Raw genomic sequence first — 20748 nt, forward strand, 5'->3', positions numbered from 1 at the left:
TATAGTAAAAACAGCAGCCCCACATGATCACCGACCGACCCAACTCACATCAGACTGCACTCCAGCCCGTACATGGCCCTCTCAACGTCCCTCCGGACCTGGTACCAGTCAGCCCGCCGCTCGGCGTACTCGTACACCTCCTCGGCGCGGAAGATGCCGCCGAAGCGGTCGCCGTCCGCGATGATGGTGGCCATCTCCTTGGCGTGGCGCGGGTCGATCAGGTAGATCTGGCTGAGCTCGCGCAGCGCGCGGAAGTAGGCGAGCAGGTCCTGGTTCTTGAGCGTGCGCACGTACTCGAAGTACAGGTTCATGTCGGCGATCAGCTTGACCGCGCCCTCGGTGCTGATGCGCTGCCGCTTCAGGTGCTTGCACACCGCCGCGAACAGCCGCAGGCCCACCTCGCCGTTGAACACGTCCAGCATCGACTTGTCCGTGCTGCCCACCAGCATCGACGTGTGCGACGCCACCAGCTCGCGCACCCGCTGGGCCGTGCGCGTCGGCCCGATGTCCATGTCGACCGCGCCGAGCGTCTTGGAGGCGCGCTTTTCCGCCGTCGATGTCGACGTTGCTGCTGCTGCTGCTGAGGAGGAGGAGGATGATGCGGCACCGGCAGCGCCAGCCGCGTCCGGCGCCGTGGCCGCGCCCGGGTTGTAGTCGGTCGGCAGCTGGGTCGTCGCGCAGATGTATTCCACCTCGTCCATGAGCACGTCGATGCCCTTGTTAAGGCCAGCGGCGACGCTCTCGTCGAGCATCTGCTCAAACTTCTTCTTCGCCAACCCGGCCGGGTCCAGGAAGTCGTTGCGGTCCGCGATCTTGGGCCCGACAAGCTGCTGCTCGTAGAACACGTCGATCATCTGCGAGATGAGATCGCCCACGTTGACCAGCTCGATGAAGGTCACCAGCGGCGCCACGCCGCCTTGGTCGTGCTGGCTGACCTCGCGCGGGTTGTATTGCGACAGATGTTGGACGGCCTTGTCGAAGCCCGGCTTGACGTGTCCGTTGCCCAGGATGCGCAGCAGCGCGATGAAGATGGCCGCGCACTGCTCGCGCGCCTCTCCGCCAGCTTGCCCGCCGAGCTGGATAAACACGGCGACGCGCCCTAGGCTGGCCTTGGCGGCATGCACCAGGCTCAGCGCCACCTCGATGCTGAACAGACTCTTGATGCCCTCCAGCCGCGACGTCATGAGCGCCGCCTTGGCTGCCAGCTCGTCGGTCGGCGCCTTTCCCGGTAGCGGGCTGGAGCTCCGGTCAACTGCCGACGGTGTTAGCGACGGAGCGGGGGACTGCGAGCGTGATCCTTGCTGGCTGAGGTTCTGTTGCGTATTGCTGCCGTTGGCACTCGCTGCCGCGGCCGGCTTGCTGCTTGCAAACGGAGACCCCAGCGGCAGACTCGGCAGGGCAAAGGTCGTCGGCAGCACCGTCACGGGCATCATGACCACTTTTTTGAACGTCGTCAAGAAGTCCTTCTTGTCGGCTTGCCGGTTGGCGAAGCTGCCCATGTAGAACGACTCCGCGCTGGCGTCCTGCTCCGACAGCTTCTTCTCCCAGTCCCCGACCTCGCGTTCCGCCTGTCTGGTAAACTCGTCAAGCTCGTCCTGCAGGTACAGGTCCAGGTGCGGCTCAAACACCTTGAGCGCGAGCTCCTTGGCCTTCTCTTCCTGCTGCGCCTTGGCTTCCTTCCCCTCCTTTGCCCCCTTTGGCGGAGTCAATGTCCGGAAAAACTGCAGCGTCTGCTCAAAGATGCCCGAAACAGCTTTGAGATACGAGGGGATGCTCCGCTCGTGCGTCTCATCGAATAGCGGCGTGGCATACTCCATGATGAGCTCCTCCCTGACCTTGTCGGCGAACGCCCAGAACACCTGCTCGGGATTCGGGAAGATGCGCTCGATGACGGCCGCCTGCTCGTTGACCTTGCGCGCGAGCACCTCAAAGAACTGCCGCGACGGCTCCAGCGTGATGCTATCCGCCAGCGCCTGGTTGACGCAGTCCATCGGGTTGGCCAGGACCTCTCGGTCCGAGAAGATGGGATGCTTCTGGATGAACAGCTCCGCGGCCGCGTTGCTCCCGTTCAGCAGCGCCAGCACATGGGCATACCTGTTCATGCGCCCATCGACATCCCAGAACTCGTAGCCCTGCTCGAACTCGCGCAGCACGGCGCTCTCGAAGATGCCCGTCATGCTGTCCAGCTTCTCCTCCCTCTTCTGACACCCCTGCGCCCAGTCGCTCTTGGCAAACGTTTTTAGGTTCGCCAGCATCTGCGCCTGCCTCTCGGGGTCGCGGAAGACCTTGAAGACGAGCGGATCGGTGTGGCTCTTGGCGCGGACGAGATCGTAGTAGAAGGGCGCCAGCGCGCCGTAGATCTTGCCGTATTCCTGCCTGGCATGGCCCCTCACACTCCGCGCGTTCTTAATGACCTGCAGCAGCGCCTCGGGGTCTGTCGACGGGTCCTGTCTTGGTTGTGCGTGCGCTGTCCCACCCAGCCTCATCGTCTCGAAACCGTCCCGCATTTCCCCCACCTGCTGTTGTAGCTGCTGTTGTAGCTGCTGCTGCTGTTGCAGCGCTTTCCGCCTCCTCTCCTCCTCCAAACCAGCATCAAACAGCAACGCTCCCTCCGACCCCGCCCCAGCCCCAACGGGAGCCTCTATCGGCCCCCCATTAGCATTATTCACTTTCCCTGTCCCCGTCCCCGGGCCACCACCACCACCGCCGCCGTCCCCCGCAGCAGAAGCAGCCCAGCCCTCGGCGCCAGCCCTCCGGCGCCTCAGCACGGCCTCCTCGAAGCGGCGGCGGGCCTCGGCCTCGTCCCAGCAGCCCATGCTGCGCAGCCGGGCGACCCAGCGCGAGTCGTCGTAGACCATCTCGCGCATGCGGCGCGAGACGCGCGCGACGCGCATCTGGTCGGCGACGGGGAGGTAGTCGAGGATCGCGGCGAGGATCTCTGCAGGTTTCCACCGCCATCGGGCCGCACGGTTAGTTTTTCTTGTTTCGCTTCATTGCTTGTCAGATGGCCGAGGAGTGGGAGAAAAGGAGTGGCGCGCACCGGCTGGCAAGACGGGTTTGCTGTCGATCATCTGGGTGGCTCGGAGGGTTTGCAAGATGCTGCTGCCGGGATTGGCGGCGACACCGGCAGCGGCGGCGCGGGGGCCCGCCGCTGCTCTTCGCGTGGTGCTGGACATGATTTCTGGCGGATGCGGCCGGTCTGGGACGGTGATGATAAGCGAGTGGACTGCCGGTTATGTCGTCATGGTTGAAGCTCTGGTTGCTGTTCCGTGGTGGAGGCGGCAGACAGCCGAATGGTGTTGGTTGCTGTTGAGGGCAAGTGACAGGGGGTTGTTGGGCCCGGAATCCGGCACTGGAGCAAGGATTAGGTGCTAAAAGTGGATACCTGGTGTACTCCCGTCAACCCCCTGCGGTGTAAATTTCAATCCGCGGTGTGAATTCGGTAATCCGTACAGGTGCATACAGACATGGAGCCCATAGCGCTCGCATGCTCTTCGCCTTGTAATTCACCACTTACACAAGTACCGTCGGATAACCATCGAGTACCTCAGGAGTAGATTCTCTCTTCCCGATCAGATCGCCCTGCGCGCTGGCGCATAACTAGGTAGCCCTGGCAACAACAAACCCAAACTCGCTTCAGAACCATGATCGCTCCCGTTCCCAAATGCTTCGCTACTCCCCTGTCCCATCGCGGCCCTCCAATGCCCGCATCTCCGCGGCCTCAGCAGCCAAGAACCGACGAGTTGCATCGTTGCGAGGCGCCCGCTCTTCCCGCTCCTGTTTGGCCTGCAAGTTCCCAAACAAACACGTCCACAGGTCATCCTTGTCCACCGCCTCGCCCGAGATGCCGTCCCTGCCCATCAACTTGGACAAGTGCGCCTGCTGCATCTCGCGCGCATTCGCCTCGTCAAGGTTCACGTCCGACAGTTCCGGAGTGGAGTCCCTGGACTTGCCCTTCGAATTTCGGGCCATGTGCTCCATCCGCCGCTGCACCGACAGGTCGTAGATCGATTCCTCCACCGTGCCGTCGACGATGTAGAGCCAGACCGTCGTCTCGTGCTGCTGTCCGATGCGGTCGACCCGTGCGATCGCCTGGAGCTCGAGCGCCGTATTTAGCAGCGGCTCACACAGGAAAACGTGACTGGCGTTAACCAGATTCAGCCCGCTCGCGTGTGCTCTTGCGTGGAGCAGGAACACTTCGATGCCGGCTTCCTCCTTGAACTGAGCGACGCCATGCGCATTATCGAATGAGGTGAAGCCGATGCGGTACCTCCGAAAGGCCTGTGCAAGAATGTCAAGAAATTCTTTGTATTGGGAGAAGACAATCGATTTGGCACCCGGATCCGATTCTCTGAGCCACAGAAGGTGCCGCGTCAGCGTGTCCACCTTCGTCGTGTAGCTGGGACCGTCCAAATCGATGTTCTGGATCTCTGCCAGCTGCTCAGCATTGAGATCCTTGTATATCGCCAAACTTTTCTTTGCCGCAGACGCTGGAGATGTGGTCGAGCCGTCGCTGCCACCGGCGTGTGCTTCTGAATGGACTCTAAGCGCCTGCGGCTTCAGTGTGACGTCGTGAAGGTGGGACTGATGCAAATGCCTCTTGCAGACCGGGCAGTTGCGGTGCGCATGGAACCACGATCTGATGCATTCTTTGCAGAACTGATGCCCACAGACCGTCAAGACACCGATAGTGAACGTTGACTGGCAAATCACACACAACTGTTGCTCCTCCGAGTGTGACTCAGCGTCTTTTAGATGCTTCACTGCCAGATGTTAGCAAGCCATCCCCGCTGCCTCTCCATCCGGGGCACTCACGGTAGCGGTGTTTGGCCTCCGCAGCTGCTAACTTGACCTCCAGGCCAGCTTCCTGCCGTTGGATTGTTTGCAGAGCCGTATCCAGTGCCGCATCCTCCAACGACCCTTCGTAATCGCCAACCATGTCCGAGACCACCTGCAGCTGTCGGTAGACCTCAATCCGAGCGTTTAGGGTGGCCACGAAACGATCAAGTTCCCTTTCCAGGCCTGTTGCAGCCTTCGTTTGCTCCGTTTGTTGATTAAGCGCCAGCTTCAACAAATCCGAGGCTATGGCAAGCTCACTAGCTGCCCTCAAGCTCCCTGTTGCCTCCTCGTGCCGAAGCCTGGCCGTGAGAGCCCGGAGTTCTGACACCAGCCCCCGCACCGAGCTTAAGGAGTCGCCTTCCACAAACCGCGGTTTGACGTTTTGACAAACCTTGAGAAGCTCCAGAAGCTTCTCGGGACAGGGCCCCTGTCCTTCCATGGCCAGCCGCGCCGCCGTCTTGGTTTCGTGCTCGACAAGGAAGTTCCTTTGCCCCGTTATCGCGGCATGCCTGTCCGCGATTGCCGTCCGCAAAACTTGGAGGTAGACCAGGATCTCTTCCTGAAGCTTTTTCGATTCCTCATACTCATCACCCGTGATGTCGTCCATCTCTTCGTCAACCAGGGGCTTGAGCAGAAGCTGGATCACGTGCTCTCGCCAGTCGTCAATCTCAGCAGCCTGTTCATCCAAGGCCGCGCCGAGTTCTTCGAGGGCATCGGCAATTCGGCGACTCTCTATGCCCAACTTCTCGACGGGCTTAAACTCCGGGATAACAACAAAGGCTTGCTCTGCTGCCGCCCTCGCCAGCCGACCCATCAACTCCTTGGCTTTGCTATACGGCTGCAGGACGGATTAGCAAAAGCCCTCAGATATGATACAGATGTGACTCGAAATGTGGCATACCTCATGGAGAATCTCTCTTCTGATCTGCTTCGCACGCTCGTAGCCCTCAACCTCGAGCCTCTCTAATCGCTTGAACTCTTCCGAGCCTGGAACGGTAATCTCCTCGTTCGACTTCATAGAGAAATGTGCGTTTGCGCAGAAGAAGACGGCTCTGTGCTGGATCTCGAGCGCAGACCGTAGCCGTCGGCGGGCTTCTCCCACGCGTACTGACACCGCATCATCTACCTCTTCCACCTCATCGTCGCCGGATGGGCTCCGGGTTTCGTTCATGCTCCCTTTCTTGACTTCCTCGATTTCCCGAGCGAGCTGTGCGCGGCATTCTTCCACCATTGCCGTGGTCTTGCCCAGGGCCTCTTGCCAGACGGCCAGGGCGTCTACCACCCTTTTCTGGCAGGCGAGAATCTGGCCTCTGGTCAACGTCGCGGAGAGAAGACTGCGCTGATCCGCCCTCATTGCGGCGTCGGATTGCTCCAGCATCGCGTCGAGGACTTCTGCAACTGTCCGCATCGGCCCAGCCCTCTTTCCGAGTGCTCGACCGCTCCGGTTCCCCACTTCGGGATGCAGGACAGTCTGACGGAGCCGATCGAGAGCCACCCGCATGGCACTTTGCACGGTTGGATCCTCAGGGTCCCAATCGGCCTGTAACGGGTTCCCTCGCGCGTCTAAGCCGCAGGTTTCGGCAAGCTCTTCAAAGAGAGTCTGGTAATGCTGTTCCTCAACAGCGGTGAATGGCATCGAGACCACAAAGCGTTTTTGCGCCGGGATAGCGATCTCGCTCCTGACAAGGCTCTTGCTGTGCCGCATCGATATCTGGTTGAAGATTTTCCGGAACGACGCCTTGTCCACGGTCGTGAGGACGTTCCAAATCTTGGTGTCTGAGGCGTATGGTTCATACCGAAGAAAAAGCAGAAGGCCGCGAAGATCTGTAGCTCTGGGAGTCAGCCCAAGGCAACAAAGCGGGAAGAAGGTCTGGTATTCTTGCCTTTTTGAATGTCATCCTTCACTGGTGTACCCGTGACACCCCAGGCATTAATGCGAGGGATCATCCGGGCAAGTTTCGCAGCGTTGTTGGTCCAGTTCTCAACCATCTGGGCCTCGTCAATGCACACACGCCACCACGAAAGTTGCACGAGAGGAGACCTGAGTCTTTCGTATTGTTGCTCATTGCGCATGGAACGTCCAGGCGCGTCGGACGCCGCCCAGATTTCCGTCCGGAGGACCTCGTAGGTGGTGATCACGACATCCTGCTCGGCTAACTGCTCGGCCGAAATCTCGGTCCCTTCCTTTGACTTGGATAGTTTCCGTATTCCGGGATAGAACATGACCTTCAGACTCGGTGCATGGCGGTTGAGCTCTGAGAGCCACTGATCGAGAAGAGTCGAAGGAGCGACGATCAATGTTGCCGACGTCGTGAGCACCTCGCGCTGAAGAAAATGGCCGAAAACCATAGCCGGTGATTCAGGGCGCGGGTGCAGGAGTATCAGTGCGATAACCTCCAGGGTCTTCCCGAGTCCCATCTCCTCCGCAAGGATGCCACCGCGGAAATCATGAAGGGAGCTGAAGAAAGTGGGGTTGCGGGTGACAAGCCCAAGTAACGGGCTAAGATAAACGGTGTTTCCATCGGCATCTTTAGCTGGTGAGAAAGAAATCGGGGGCTCAAGCGACGCTGAAGGTACGTAAGGCTGGACGCCCGCTTCTTCACCAGGAGATCCGGGATGCCACTGCACGCCTTCCCGCCGAAGCAGCCACTGAACAGCCCTACGCTGGAAGGGATATAGCTTAGCTTCCAACTTGGGTATCTTCATGTTCTCAACCTCCGCGTTCATGGTGTCCTTGTCGGGGACGCATGCCGCTTCGTAGAATTCCTGGGGAGACCACGAAGCTTGCACGCCGTCGGCTTGGCGAAGGTGCAAATCCGGGTACCAAGTTTTGAGGACCCGGTCTCGCAGAGTCCGCTGTGAAATTGAATTCGCCCGCTCGCTCCCCCATATTCCCACCGTTTCGGCCCATCGAACCTCGATCAGGAGATCCACATTAACCGAAGAGCCAAGTTGTTGAATGGTGATATTCACTAAAGCAAACAAGCAACCTTGGTCATCAGAATCAAAACCCTGCGTCTCCGCCACTTGTAAGGCTGTCCTAGCGGCAGAAGAGAGGTGGCTGTCGTCTAAGTCAAAGGTGGCTGACCAGCCTGACCGGCGGGATTTGGTTCGCGGCGTGATGTGTAGGAGCAAGCGGCGTCCAGATGCCCCCACACAGGTGCGGATTCTGAAAGCGAGAATTTCTCCTGCGTTCTTCCTGGAGATTGTCGTGCCGCTTAGAGACGGAGCCGCCGCTCTGGACGATGCTGTTACGTGTTCCCGGGCGACGCAGATTGAGTTCCGAGTCCCCATGGTCTTGGCACGTTTCGCCGGACGAGCCAGAACTTCCCGGCCCGCTCCATCGACCGAGAGCGGGATCAGTTTAATGCACTCGAAAAGAGCCGCCATATCGTCGGCCTCGGATGCGGGGGGTAAAGCGGCCTTCCCCGGGCGCACGGTTAAAGACCTCCGGGGCGCTTTGGGTCGAGGCATGGTCGCGGCTAGCACCAGCAGGTAACGGAATTCAAGGTCAAACGAGAACTTCGGTAGCAGCACCGAAAAGGGAGAAGAAGAAACAGCTGATGCGAGGTGCACCAGTGGCTGGGCTATCTTCACGACCCTACACTAGGCCATGGGCGAGCTGCCGGACGCGATATCCGGATTGCGGATTATGCAGCTTGCAGCTGCGGCCCGTGAGTCGTCAAAGAGCGGGATGCACATCCCAGTCGAACGTGTGAGAAGGCGCTTCCAGTTTGCCAGTCCCTTAAGGACGGGCAGAGGAACTCGGGAGGGTGACAATGCTTGGATTTGATAAGGGAAGCTTTGGGATGGAAGACGGGAGCTTTGGGATGACGGGCGGCTTACACTGTCGGTTCCAAGACAGGCAGCTGCAGCCCTGCAGCCGTCCCCACCGTTGATTACACAGCATACCGTACAGGACTAACTCTTCGGCGTTACACCAAGGTAACGCTCTCAGGGAAGTTGATGGTTGGGCCTGTAGAGCGGTGCGCCGTGGACGAAATACAACCAAAACAGGTACCTACCTTAGTAAGAAGATATTTCGAAAAAAAGATGTTGAAGATAGGCGAGAGAAGTACTCAAGGTCAGTGATCGCTGTATGGAATATCCCGATGAGAATGCAGAGACTGTATGGTAACGTTCGTTACGGAATAATTACCGTTAGTGAGCGCACCGACAGTATTCCGTACTGTGGTACGTACATGGCAGGAATGACGGCCCCACTAAGCCGACATCAGGCGCGGGGGCCTCTTTCTGGCCCCTGCCCTGGGAATTCGGCAACAGCTCTGCTCAGAAAACTTTCCGCCTTCTCAGCCAAGCCGTTCAAGACGCGCGTGAACAAGCCGTCAAGGCGCCGCAGTCGTCTCGACCTGTCATGACCCTGGGCCAGCATCAGTTGCAAGAGACATTTCTTCGATAGGCAAGCTCAACGCGGCGGGTTCTCTCGTCAATTTACCCGCTGCTCGTCCTCCAATTGTCCCCTGAGTCCGGTCGCTGACCTGACCCCTTCGCACAGCACGAATGAAGTCTCAACGGATACAGTCTGCTTTGGGGCTCTTGTTCCGACCCTGCGCCGCTCCCTCCGTCGCGGGCCTGCCCGGGCTCAGGGCACAAGCACGATGGGCGCATAAAAGCGCACAGCCTCAGGCCCCCTTGGTCCCCGCGCCGATACCTTTCGTCCCCGATGTCGAAACCTTCCTCACCCTGATTGGCCGCGGCCTCAAACAACACGCGTCCAAGTTCCCTACGTGGGAGGCGCTCTTCACCCTGACATCCGACCAACTCAGAGAGCTCGGCGTGGAGCCGCCAAGGACGAGAAGATACCTGCTGAGGTGGAGGCAGCGCTTCCGGGAAGGCAGGTTCGGCATTGGCGGCGACTTCAAGCACGTCGAGAACGGCTCAGCCGAGTTGAAGATTCTAGTGACGGAGAAAAGCCCGCTGGTCCGTAAGAGGCACGTTGTCAACGTGCCCCCGGGCAAGAAGATAGACGAGGTGTCGCCGTCGGACATGGTGCGGGTCAATGGCTACAAGGTCAAAGGAGTGCACACGATCGCCGGCCCGTATGCACTGCCCATGAAGCACGGTGGCGCACGGGTTACGGTGACAGAGGGCATGTGGGAAGACAAGCGAGGACACAAGGTCGACGGCGGTGAACGGAGACGGGACGAGATTCGGTTCAAGAGGCGGGTGGCTGAGCGGAAGGCACTGAGGGAGTCGCAAGGCTTCTACTAGTCGCCCATGGATCTCGCTAGACAGCAGCGGCGCACCACGTGTAGAATCTGTACATTAATGGAACTCGGCGTCTACCACCAGACTCGTCTGGATCTTGCAGGCTCATTGGCGCCCAAGCTTGACACCCGACACTGTAACGCTGTACCGGCGTCTGGTCCCATAAAGGCAAAAAGGACAGGAAAACAAGGCACCGATCGTTCTCAGGACGGTAGTTATTGACATTAGTCGTGGAAACGATCGCACACGCTCTGGGTGAGGTAAGTGGGAAAAACCTGCACGACCACTGCAACCTGCAAGATCTAAAGGACGTCTGTTGAAGGTGCGCACACAACATGCAGCCGCCCCCTGCCATTTGGCCCCTTGCTGCGACCTTCCGGTTCCGACAGAATTGAGCGTGGCGGTCAACAGCCACCGTTTCCCACAAGGGTTGCGTTGTCAGCATTGACAAATAGGCCAAAAAAGAGGGTCTTTCCACAATCCGATAGGTAACTAGTGCAGCTGCGCACATTGTAAGGCAACTTCGACTGGAACTCAACAGTTCGAAGCCGCATGATCTTCGCAACTTGCTGGTGAGGTAGAAAAAATCCAAGCAACGATCACTACCGGCTCGTTTCGAGTTTCCAAACACCGGTTTGCGGCGCCGACGCACACCAAAGTCCCGGAGAATCCTTGGCTGAGCAGAATTCTTGGCTGAGCGACCGATGGCTGAGCGACCGACGGCTGAGCACCGCCCCGATTGCATCCCTCAGCAGGCAACAGCGAAAAGCACCATGGGGCCGAACAGGCACCGAGATTTCGAGCATTGTTAAGAGCTCTCCGCAGCGCGCGGAACAGTATAAGTCTTTCACCAGAGCACCCGCATATCCTCAATCGTTGGATCTAAGCCACGCATCCCTCGATCAGGCAATTGCAGCTTCGCCGGCATGTTCAGTAATCAGCACCGATACCCGCATTCGGCTTGCCCTGCTCATTCGCTCGGCAACAACACCATACCCGGAGTCAACTGACCGGTCCAAGAGTTCGTGCATCGAACGCGATCTGGAAGGAACGACTGCGAAATGGCTCACTCAAGGCCGTTCGTCCGACGAAATGTAGCAACTCAGGGTCACGATGACTGGTTTGGGAACGGCAGTCGCCTCGGACAACCATTGGGCTGGTCCACTTTGAGTCTCTCTTGCAGCGAGCCTACCCGGGCATCGAACGTGGTCCTGTCATCTCCCTTGTTGCAGGATTGAAAGAGCTTTTGGGCTAGCCCATGCTATCTTTGGGACTTCGAACTAGTGATCGTGACAGGCACCGGGGCTCTCGGCCCGGTCCACACGTCGGTCACGACCAGGGAGACCGACCAGAGAGACCGAGGGGAGTTGCGACGCTGGGACCCGGTCTTCAGGCAGGCTTACAGCTGAGGAACACAAATGGACCAAGCGGCACCGACAGCATGGGGAAAGGGAGAGACTCGAGACGGAACGTTGCTCCGAGCGATTCATCCGAGACCGCCGCGGCCACGAGCAGCAAGGAATGCGGAACAGGGCTGAGCAAGCCCAGGCGTTGGCGGATCAGCATCCACCACCAAACCGCCTGGAGCCACGAAATCGTGGCATCCGCAAAGGATTGGTTTTCGACTAACGGCGGCGAGGCAAGCACTTGGACCCACGTTCTTATGCCCGGAGGCGTGCGAGCGAGAATCATCATTTTCGGAGTGAGCATTGTTGATTGTGATGGGATGGGAGGATCTTGCAGGAGTCCGCTCGAGGCTATTCCGAGCTGATTGCTCTTCGCAGGAGCGGCCCAGCATCGCTCAACGTCAATTCCTGGGCCGCCAACAAGCGGGGCGAGGCGGAATGGCAAGGCAGAATCCGAGCAGTGCCTGTCTACCGATGTGGGCAAACGGCAAAGATCTTCCACAAGCCTTCGATGCTGCTAAAGATATGCTACGGCTGAGGCCCCCAGTCGACCATCTCAGGGGCAAGTGGTGCGTCAGCCGCATTTTCATTGGGCTTTAACTTACCTACCCAGGGTCCCAGATCGTGGCCTCGAGAGATGGTTCAAAGTGGCTGCGGACTTGGCGCGGTCCCCGGCAAGCCTGCCGTCGCGCCGCGGCACCCAGTTGCACGTTGCAATCGACGCCACCATGCCCCACGCTTGGCAAGGCAGATTTCAACCTGCCTGGTCGACGCCTGCACAACAGTTCGACTTGACCATCCCATCGGCATCAGCATGATGGCAGGTTGATCCAACCCTGGATTGCTTGTTTTGTTGACCGACCAAACATCACTGATTTCTCGGCCCGCTTTCCTGGGCAAGGATCCGATTTCTAATGTTTCAGCGCCTTCCAGTCTTGGTCAACAGTTCTCGCTGCCCATGCATGAGCAGGTGCCCCTTTCTCCTGATCTGGTCTGGGTTCTCGTTTGCGCTCCCACTGTCACACGCCAGTACGTACACAACACTCCTACACTACACGACACTTCATCAGGTAGTGTGCAGCGCCCTGTAGTGTAGTGCGATCCTTAATTTGGGCGTGACCTGTTTCGCTGCTCAGAGCCCCAGGGCAGTTAATTTTAGAGACAAGCTAGCCATGTTGGCTTAGCGTCCTTTTGATTCAAGACCTGCTCGAATGCCAAGAAAATATCACGCCGCTTATTAACACTCCGACAATCGGGACTGAAGCCGTACCAGGATGAGGCCTGTCGCACTTCTGCGGTCCGGAATGAAGTGAAGTTAAAGTTCTCACAACTTTTTGATACCCCCACAACGTTCTTGGGACTTCATCTTGGTAGCGGGCCACAGGCGCGGGACGCATTGACTGGCATTCAAAACTAAACAAGCGCTGTCACAGGAACCCGCGTGGAAGGTCCTTAGCATCACTTCTCAGTGCATGGTATCTGCAACCTGCGAAACAGTTTTCGATTAAACAATCAAGTGGTTGACCATCTTGCCTTGAAGTGTGATTGCGTCAAGGTAACGTGCCATTAGCCTTGCCATCTTTTCGTGACTCCCAATCTGCCGCGGGGGAACTGGTATTCCGCAGTGACCGGCGTGATGCTTGTCCATGGCGTGGGGCACCAGCGAGGATACCTTAGTTAAGCTTAACCACTCAGAAGGTTTTGTTTGTGTTGTGGATCCGCAATAACCAAGAGACTACTAAAAGAAGCCACTAACACTCAGATTCTTCAAAGTACACTAAGCGATGGACAGTGGAGTCCAGCGAAAGGGCAGAAGTGCGAGTCATCGCTCATCGAGCGACGCTCCATGTAGCACGAAGGCTAATTCAGGAACACCCACGGCACTTGGTGGCACCCAGGTTGGATGCGCCCCATTGGCGACGGAGCTTTCAGCTGGGATACAACGGTGCGCCTGCCAGAGTCAAGTCAAACCTCGGCCTGGTCACGGCATTGGGCAGGACGGACCGAGTCGTCGGGCCCGGTGTTTAAAAATAAAAATAGCCTCGCCGGGAGTGGAGTGGGGTTGCGGATCCGGAGAAACTCTGGCACAAACCATGATCGACGTCGGTCCCGACCCATGCAATGTCTCCAACAAAATGCGACTCCCGGTCGGGCTGTCGAACATGTGAGAGGACGGCTTGATTGTGGCGGTGCTTTAAGCTTATATGGTCCCGGAACAACATGACGGGTAGCGGCGCCCACTGGCCACGGACACTGACAGAAGGGAAGCAAAGCTGTCCAGTTATGGTTGAAGGCCAAGTATTTTCCCTCTTCCGAACAGGGATGTTGCTGTATGTAAAGATGGAACTTTCACCCAGAGAGAAGGCTGCTAAACCCGCCAGGGAAGGCGTCAAACACGCAGTGGATGATTTGCTCTCAGTCAACAAACCGGAACGCTTGCGGTGGGAGCGACGCGTGGGGAACAACCTCAAGTCAGGGAACAGATAAGCTCAACGGGCCTCAAAAGCTGGCCTATCCATGCGTGCTGCGGCAGAGATACCGACCGTTTGACCAGGCCAGAAAAAGATGCATGCGCGGGCACCGTAAGGTTGGGCGATCTCATCGTCACATCGTGGCCCACGGCACAACGCCCAAAAGGGCATGGAGATCGTTCTCCATGCTGATGCTCGATATAGAACTACACTAAAAAGGAGCTCAGCTGTCCGAGCTCCGGCTCCTTCTCCCGCTATCGGGGCGGATTCAAAGATGGAGCTTCTTGTTCGTGCCCTCCCCGTGGAATGCAAACAACCGGCCAGCGCCCCGTCGGCCGGAGAATTGGGCCGAGGCACGATTCGCTCGCCTCTGACCGTGCCTCTTCTCGTCGATGTCAATGCGGGACGGATGGCCATGTGGTGGGGAAACCGCCGTGGAGTTCTCCCCACCACCTGCTGTTGACTTTCTCTGCTTGATGGGCAGGCCCCACCGACCGCCGCACGCTACACTACAATAGACAAGCGTGAGAAGACCCCGCTAACTTTAACTGGCAGCCAGCTCCACATCGCCTGCAAAATTGGAGCATTCATTGGTCCGCGCGCGCACTTGCCAAGACATGCAACAACCCTTCTACTTTCACTTACACGAAATGGACTCTGCGGAAGAAACTGCAACCCAGCCCTGTGTAGGCTTGGATTCAGGCTCTTCCAGCTTTTTCGCCTCATTCCACTCATTGAACTTGCCAGACCGTCCTCCCTGGGTGTGCGTTTGCGGGGAATGCAGATGCATTCTCCTCGTCCCGTTCCCAGATGCTTACACTACACAGTACGGAATCTCACCGTGGACATTCAGCCCTACTCACCTTGGCTTCTGCGGCGTAGCATAGGTAGTGTATCCATACCTATGCACACACGCACCAGGGTGGGAGACCGAGATCGTCACCATGCCTTCCTTGGACAAACTTCTGTTCCCCACCAGCAGCGCCGCATCTTTTCTCTCCGTCTCCACTGGACCCCCAATACACTACCACTCACTTGTTGCTTTGCCCTTGGCCGGCAGCGGGCTTGGCGGAAGGCGTCGAGTGGAGCAAGCGGGGGATCTCTGTCGACGGCGAGGCTCAAGATTATGATTTTTTTTCTTTATTTTTATCCTCGAGCTAAATTCTCCCTCCTCCATGTCTATTTTCACCGACGGGACTGCGTGACCAGCTACCAGGTTAGGCACAATGGAAGCAAGTGCTCAGGTTGAGGCCTCGCGAACTCGGGTGACCGCCCGTATTGCTCGCTTTGTTGAGGCGATGAACGTTTCCCGTCCAAGCTCCGCTAGGTCGGTTACCTAATTGGTCCCAGTTGCCGATCGGGACGTCGGTCATGACACACACACACCCAGTGGCAGAGTCACATCGACATTGCGGCTGGGTCTGCCCTACGGAGCGCAGCTGCGGTCACTGTGCCGGTCACTGTGCCAAGCAACGTGCGCATGCGTGAACGGAATACAGGTAGTCCAGGCTGTCGAGGACTGGCCTCCCGCGCCTGCTTCGCGGCCACTGGCAGCCTGGGAGAGGCCAGGTCAATGAAGGGCCGAGCAGTGCGGGTGGTTTGGGGCAGACACTTCATCTCCCGCTCAAGCGCGGCATCCACTCGCAGTCGCAGTTGAGCTTCATGGACCCTTTCCCGGCCCTCCACTCCAGCCCACTGGCGCCGGGATGAACGCATTATCCTCGCAGTTCACGCCGTGGCCACACGCGGCAACCGACCTTCATCCCTGTCCCCCCTGCCCTGCTCCCGTCTCCATGGTGGATGTGCCGCAAGCCCACCATCTCCACTAACACAACCCCCCCCCCCCCCCCCCCTTCTCCGTCCCCGGCCATGCCCCTGGTCATGGCAAGCGTGAATTGACCATTGCCTACTCCATCGCGCAATACAACGCTACAGCACACTACACGTAGGGCAAGCGGTTTGGTCCACCCCGGAGAGGACCGCACCACTAACAAGCCCTGGATTTGGTCCCCCCTCACCGTCACCAGTCCCACGTATCCCATTCAGGATTGCCCGTCTTATATGGAGGCGTGAAGCTTCGGGCGTCATCCCTCGCTTTCACTCCCTGACTTTTCTCTCGTTCGTACAACGCCCACGCCGCAAGCAACGGTCAACTCGCCTCGACCGACCAGCGACTGACTCCAACGCTAAGCCCCTTGTCACTTCCATCTTTGGTAAACCGTCGTCTTCGCGACAAGGCAGCATCTCGACATCTTACCCGACTCGGAGCTCTCTAACCTCGTCCGATCTCTATATAAGTGATCGTGGCTTCCCGTGTGGACGCCACTAGATCTGAAAGCAGAACCAGGCTCGAGCATCTTTCCCGAACTGGAAAAGGCGAAGGTCAGGAGCGTACAAGAAGCAGAGCAGACCCCCGGCCTGTGAGCCTCATCTTCCCCTTTCTTTTCTCTGAAATGTCCGAATACCAACCCCCTGAAGATCAGGACTACGTGGAGGTCCACCGCGCCAACAACCCGCCAGAGGACTGGGACGACGGCGCGCAGACGGGGAGGCACCTATCCACTCCGAGACAGAGCAAGCTCGCCCCGCCGTCCTCAAGCCATTTGGGGAAGAGCCGCAGCAAGCGGAAGGGAAGCAAGGCCACGACCACGCAGTCGGGCTCAGACACCGAGAAGGAACCCTCCAAGATGCCCTCGAGGATATCCAAGCACTCGTCCTCCTCCAGGAAAGACAAGTCTTCATCACCCAAGAGCAAGAAGACGGACGACTGGACCGAGGTGACGGAACCAGACGAGAGGCGACGCATCCAGAACCGGATCGCCCAGCGCAAGTTTAGTATGCTGCCCCGATTCAAGCCCTCCTCGCCCTAGCCAAGATCCTAACCCTCGGTGCGCGAAAAAAAGGAGAGAAAGCACGCGAGCAGAAAGATCGCGCCCTGCGAGATGCGCAAAACCAGCAGTTCGCCGGTTCGGTCTACCACGTCCCGGACCCCGACGACCTGACCTTCGACGACGGCGGTGACTTGTCGGGCCTGCCCTGGGGCGGCATCAGCGTGCGCCACGTCGTCGCCCGCGGCCACGCCGCCGCCAGCGCAGGTCACCACACGCTCAGCCACCACAGCGGCCACACGGGCAGCAGCGCTGTCCACCCCGGTGCCAACACGCCGGCGCCCCCCGAACCAGCCATGTACACCATGCATCCGTACGGGTACGCGCCGGCCCCGCATCCGGCGATGGACGCCGGCAGCGTCGCAAGTGGCGACGTCTACGGCAGCTATGAGTCGTCATACGCCGGCCCGGGGGGTTACTACGACTATGATCCGTCTGTGGCTGGGGATGCGCATCAGATGTGACGTCTGTACCATGCTCCGCACATACTGGTAGGTGCCCCATTTTTTTGCGGTTGGGTTCGTTGGGCTTGGAATTTTGGCACTGTCTCGATTCAACGTTACTCCTGAGAGCTGGGTCGGGCTGACGAATGGAAAATTGCACAAGGATGCGCTGTCGATCGAATCGAAAAGGGCCAACGGGACACTGCCGAGTCGTGTCTCATCTTCGCGGGTCTTGAAGAGGGAATGATTCGCCCTTTTTTGCCCCAACGCGGCTGAGCCTCCGCAGAGGCGGTGAGGCAAGGCCGTGGCTCCGTTTCTTTCCCAAAGGTTGTTCTCAGGGCTGTTTCGTTTTTCGTTTTTCCACATGGTTGGGCAGGGAGCGAGGGTTTACACTATACGGCGGTGAAAATGGGACCGGGCATGCAAGGGATCTTGGCTTTGGATGGGACAAGAGGCGTTGTGGTTCACATCTGTTTATTTTGTTTTCTGCGTCTGTTTCGGCGTTGGGCTGGTTCTTCCATTCTTCTCTCAATCTTCATGTTTTCTGTTCCTCTCTTCCCAACTCTCTTCCTTCGCTTCGGCATATACCCCAGCGTTGTGTCTGTTAGACCTTGCAGGTTTTGGGTCTCTTGTTTCTTTTTCCTGTTTCGGGTTGGGTTGTTCTGGGGCATGAACGACGCAGAAACATCTTTGGCAACAGGGCGGCATTCTGGCTTGTCAACTTTGCTTTCCTTTGCTTCTCGTGGGCTTACAGCTCCAGCATCATGATCATGCGTTACGAAATAACTAGAGTTTCTCCTCTCTCAATGCAAAGGGGTTCGGTGTTACGTGACCTTGCTGTTGCATACGGAAACTGTGTTATCAAGTTAACTTCACGGGCAACCTCGCTTGTTCAGGCAGCCGCACAGTTTCCAATCACGCCCTGCGGGGGACATGCTGCAGCAGCTAAAATAGCCGCTTCGTAACGTTAAGGTCTCGCAACGTGTAAAATTCACATTAGGCAGCCTTGCGAGGCTTGGCACAGGCCACAGTCCCAGTCCCATGACGCCGGATTGCGACCCCGCGTGGATGGTGACGCAACATGATTCATTCTTGGCATTTCCTTCCACGGAAGTGCGAGAATGCGGTGGTCGTTGGTGCCTGCATCACAAACGTTCAACTGCCAGGGCATTTACTGTGTGAAGCGCAGCTTCTTGAGGCTCCCCTATGCAAAGTGAACATTACGCAAGCCACAACCTTGGAAATAATCTGCATTGATCCCCTTCTCCTGTTGAACTGTTGATTGGCTAACAATGCGGGTTGGGAAAAGTGCAGCTTGGGAGGCGCGGAGAAGGGGGGACTGCCGAATCGGACCTGAATCGAGCTCGGAGTCGGGTCGATTGCAAGTCCAAGTGGAATCGGACGGAGGCCGAGTCGGACAGGGAACCCACATGGAACAAACAGGGATGCTGTTCTGGTCCGCGTGTTGTCTCTTGCATCCGCTGGTGGGTTGCCGCGTCAAATCAAATGCGCCACACGCGTGCGTCCTGCCTCGGGTGAATGATCGTCCGCGACACGACACGAGAAAACGTGACACCGTCCGTCCCATCCCCACAGAGTCCAGAAAGTGCCTGACGCTAAAAGTGTGCTGCGAAGTTAATCCATCCAATCAGATCCAGTCAGTCTGACCAGGGTTGCTGGGCCCCTGCTGGTGGGTGATTCCCCGGCTGGTGGGTTATTCCCGGCTCAGAGGTTGAGTTGAAAAGGAGCAATAACGTTAAATCGACCAGGTTGATTGTCTGGGCTCCGGAAGGTAACATCGCAGGTTTATCGAAGGGTTGCACAGCCACCGCCCAAGTGCCAGTCGATCACTGCCGTCATGTCCCCTTGGTAGCGAAGTCGTGAAGCTATAACTACTGTTACACTGCTTTGGGCTCCTGGAGCGGTGTGCGCTGTTGCTGGCTTAGAGTCTTAGGACCGACGGTCACCGACAACCGCCGAATCCGAGGAACACCGGGCCGGCTTCCCAAGGTTTTCGGCGCCCTAACTCCCCAAACTAATGGAGTGGATAACTACCGGATGTGGGATGGCTGCTGGCCGTTTGAGAAAGCGGCAGCGTGTGAACCTGATGGAACACCGCCGGCAAATGCCAACCCGTTTCTTCAGAAGTGAGTGGACGGTCGGGTGTGTTGGAGGAAGCTTGTGCCTGGAAGAAAGGAGTGTGGCATGTCTCAGCTTTCTTTTCCGTGCGTGTTTCCTTCATCTCCTCTGAGTCGGCCGACCAGCTGGATTGCCAAAACTCATCCCGCCCCGTCAGTGTCGCAAGCAAATGAAGCGTCAGGAGCCACCTCTTGACTGGGTTCTGAAAGTCATCCCCCAGGGGAGCTGCTCGCAAGTGACTCTATTCCTAGCCGCTGCATTGCGTTGAAACACGACACACTCTGGCTTTGCAACCACCCTCGAGCATTTCTGGAAGACGCATGGAATGTTCGGTCAAACCCGGCGGCGCGGCTCCGAGTCGCGTGCCACGTCGGTGTCCCGTTCGAGACAGGGAGGACACTCGCCGCGATCAAGCATGTATTTCAATGCCGTGTCTCCCAGTCCTCTATGAGATGTTGAGAAGCAGGTCTACGATGCAACCCCTCTCTACGCCTGTGATCCAATCGCCGAGCGTGACCAGCTGCTGCTCACGGCACAGCCGTTTCCCAGCTTCGCTCTCCAGCAAATTGCGGCGCAGCCGTTCATGGGTTCAGTGCTTCGCCAGCCCTACACTTAAATGATACAGCTGCTGCAAAAAGGACGATCGGCTTATTTCAACTGATCCCCAAGGAGACTTGGCCCTTCACGTAAGATGCGTCATGCAGGGGCGCCCCTATTCTGTGATATGTGCCAGGACGATGCCTGCTTACGGCAAGAGATGATGCCCATAGTGTATAGTGGATACCGGACATCCAGCGGTGCGGTGCCCGGCGGCGAGACGGACGCCCTATCCGCATGGCTGCAGCGCCGTGCCTCCGGCTCCCTGACAGCCACGTGGGAATGGTCAGCACCAAGATTTGACGCTCTGGAGTTGACGCTTTGGCTCCTTTGGTAGACAGGGTAAGCTGAAGCTCAGAAAGGCGAAGGGCGGCCCGGACAAACCCCAGGCGTGTTGGCGTTTCGGAGCGTATCTTCCCCCCGGCCGCTGCTGCAGCATGCTTGTGATGGGCGCATGAGGGGGGTCTCAGTCTCAACCCGTCCGACAGCCCCGAACCCGAACTTGGCGATCCATATCGTCACAGATGTGTCGCATGGGCCGCAAGCCATGTCTTCGGCGATGACAGCTGGGGCGGGTGTACATCATCGTCAACCTTGCAGGGCCAGACGGTCAGCAGCACCGGAGACTGTGGCAGTGTACGAATCCACCAGTTGAACGACTCCCAGACAAGTTTTGGCATACGGCAAGCATTCTCGAGGTCTCCAATGACTCACAGCCGCTCCCGCTTCGGGTCCA

The 20748-nt window shown here is 58.1% G+C and overlaps 5 protein-coding genes across 5 annotated transcripts; 2 read left to right on the plus strand and 3 right to left on the minus strand.

Moving 5' to 3' along the window:
- Nucleotides 1-44: 44 nt before the first annotated feature.
- On the minus strand, nt 45-3176 carry THITE_2074347 (uncharacterized protein; the record flags this gene model as incomplete). Its single annotated transcript, XM_003649651.1, has 2 exons — nt 45-2938; nt 3041-3176. The coding sequence occupies 2 exons, from the start codon at nt 3174-3176 to the stop codon at nt 45-47; spliced, it is 3030 nt and encodes a 1009-aa protein (XP_003649699.1).
- A 362-nt stretch (nt 3177-3538) lies between these two features.
- THITE_2153153 (uncharacterized protein) lies at nt 3539-8313 on the minus strand (the record flags this gene model as incomplete). The annotated part of the gene is made up of 4 exons (XM_003649652.1): nt 3539-4763; nt 4816-5677; nt 5741-6663; nt 6723-8313. The coding sequence occupies 4 exons, from the start codon at nt 8311-8313 to the stop codon at nt 3673-3675; spliced, it is 4467 nt and encodes a 1488-aa protein (XP_003649700.1). The 3' UTR covers nt 3539-3672.
- Nucleotides 8314-9047: 734 nt separating this feature from the next.
- On the plus strand, nt 9048-10079 carry THITE_2108499 (uncharacterized protein). The gene is made up of 2 exons (XM_003649653.1): nt 9048-9259; nt 9356-10079. The coding sequence occupies exon 2, from the start codon at nt 9361-9363 to the stop codon at nt 10069-10071; it is 711 nt and encodes a 236-aa protein (XP_003649701.1). The 5' UTR covers nt 9048-9259; nt 9356-9360; the 3' UTR covers nt 10072-10079.
- A 4134-nt stretch (nt 10080-14213) lies between these two features.
- On the minus strand, nt 14214-15318 carry THITE_2125888 (uncharacterized protein; the record flags this gene model as incomplete). The annotated part of the gene is made up of 6 exons (XM_003649654.1): nt 14214-14449; nt 14591-14702; nt 14809-14816; nt 14864-14910; nt 14981-15047; nt 15282-15318. The coding sequence occupies 6 exons, from the start codon at nt 15316-15318 to the stop codon at nt 14214-14216; spliced, it is 507 nt and encodes a 168-aa protein (XP_003649702.1).
- Nucleotides 15319-16193: 875 nt separating this feature from the next.
- On the plus strand, nt 16194-17548 carry THITE_2108505 (uncharacterized protein). Its single transcript, XM_003649655.1, has 3 exons — nt 16194-16780; nt 16849-17324; nt 17440-17548. The coding sequence occupies exons 1-2, from the start codon at nt 16399-16401 to the stop codon at nt 17295-17297; spliced, it is 831 nt and encodes a 276-aa protein (XP_003649703.1). The 5' UTR covers nt 16194-16398; the 3' UTR covers nt 17298-17324; nt 17440-17548.
- The last annotated feature ends 3200 nt before the right edge of the window (nt 17549-20748 follow it).

The sequence above is a fragment of the Thermothielavioides terrestris genome, chromosome 1 (genome assembly GCF_000226115.1).
Source record: "Thermothielavioides terrestris NRRL 8126 chromosome 1, complete sequence".
Taxonomy (NCBI): Eukaryota; Fungi; Ascomycota; class Sordariomycetes; order Sordariales; family Chaetomiaceae; genus Thermothielavioides; species Thermothielavioides terrestris.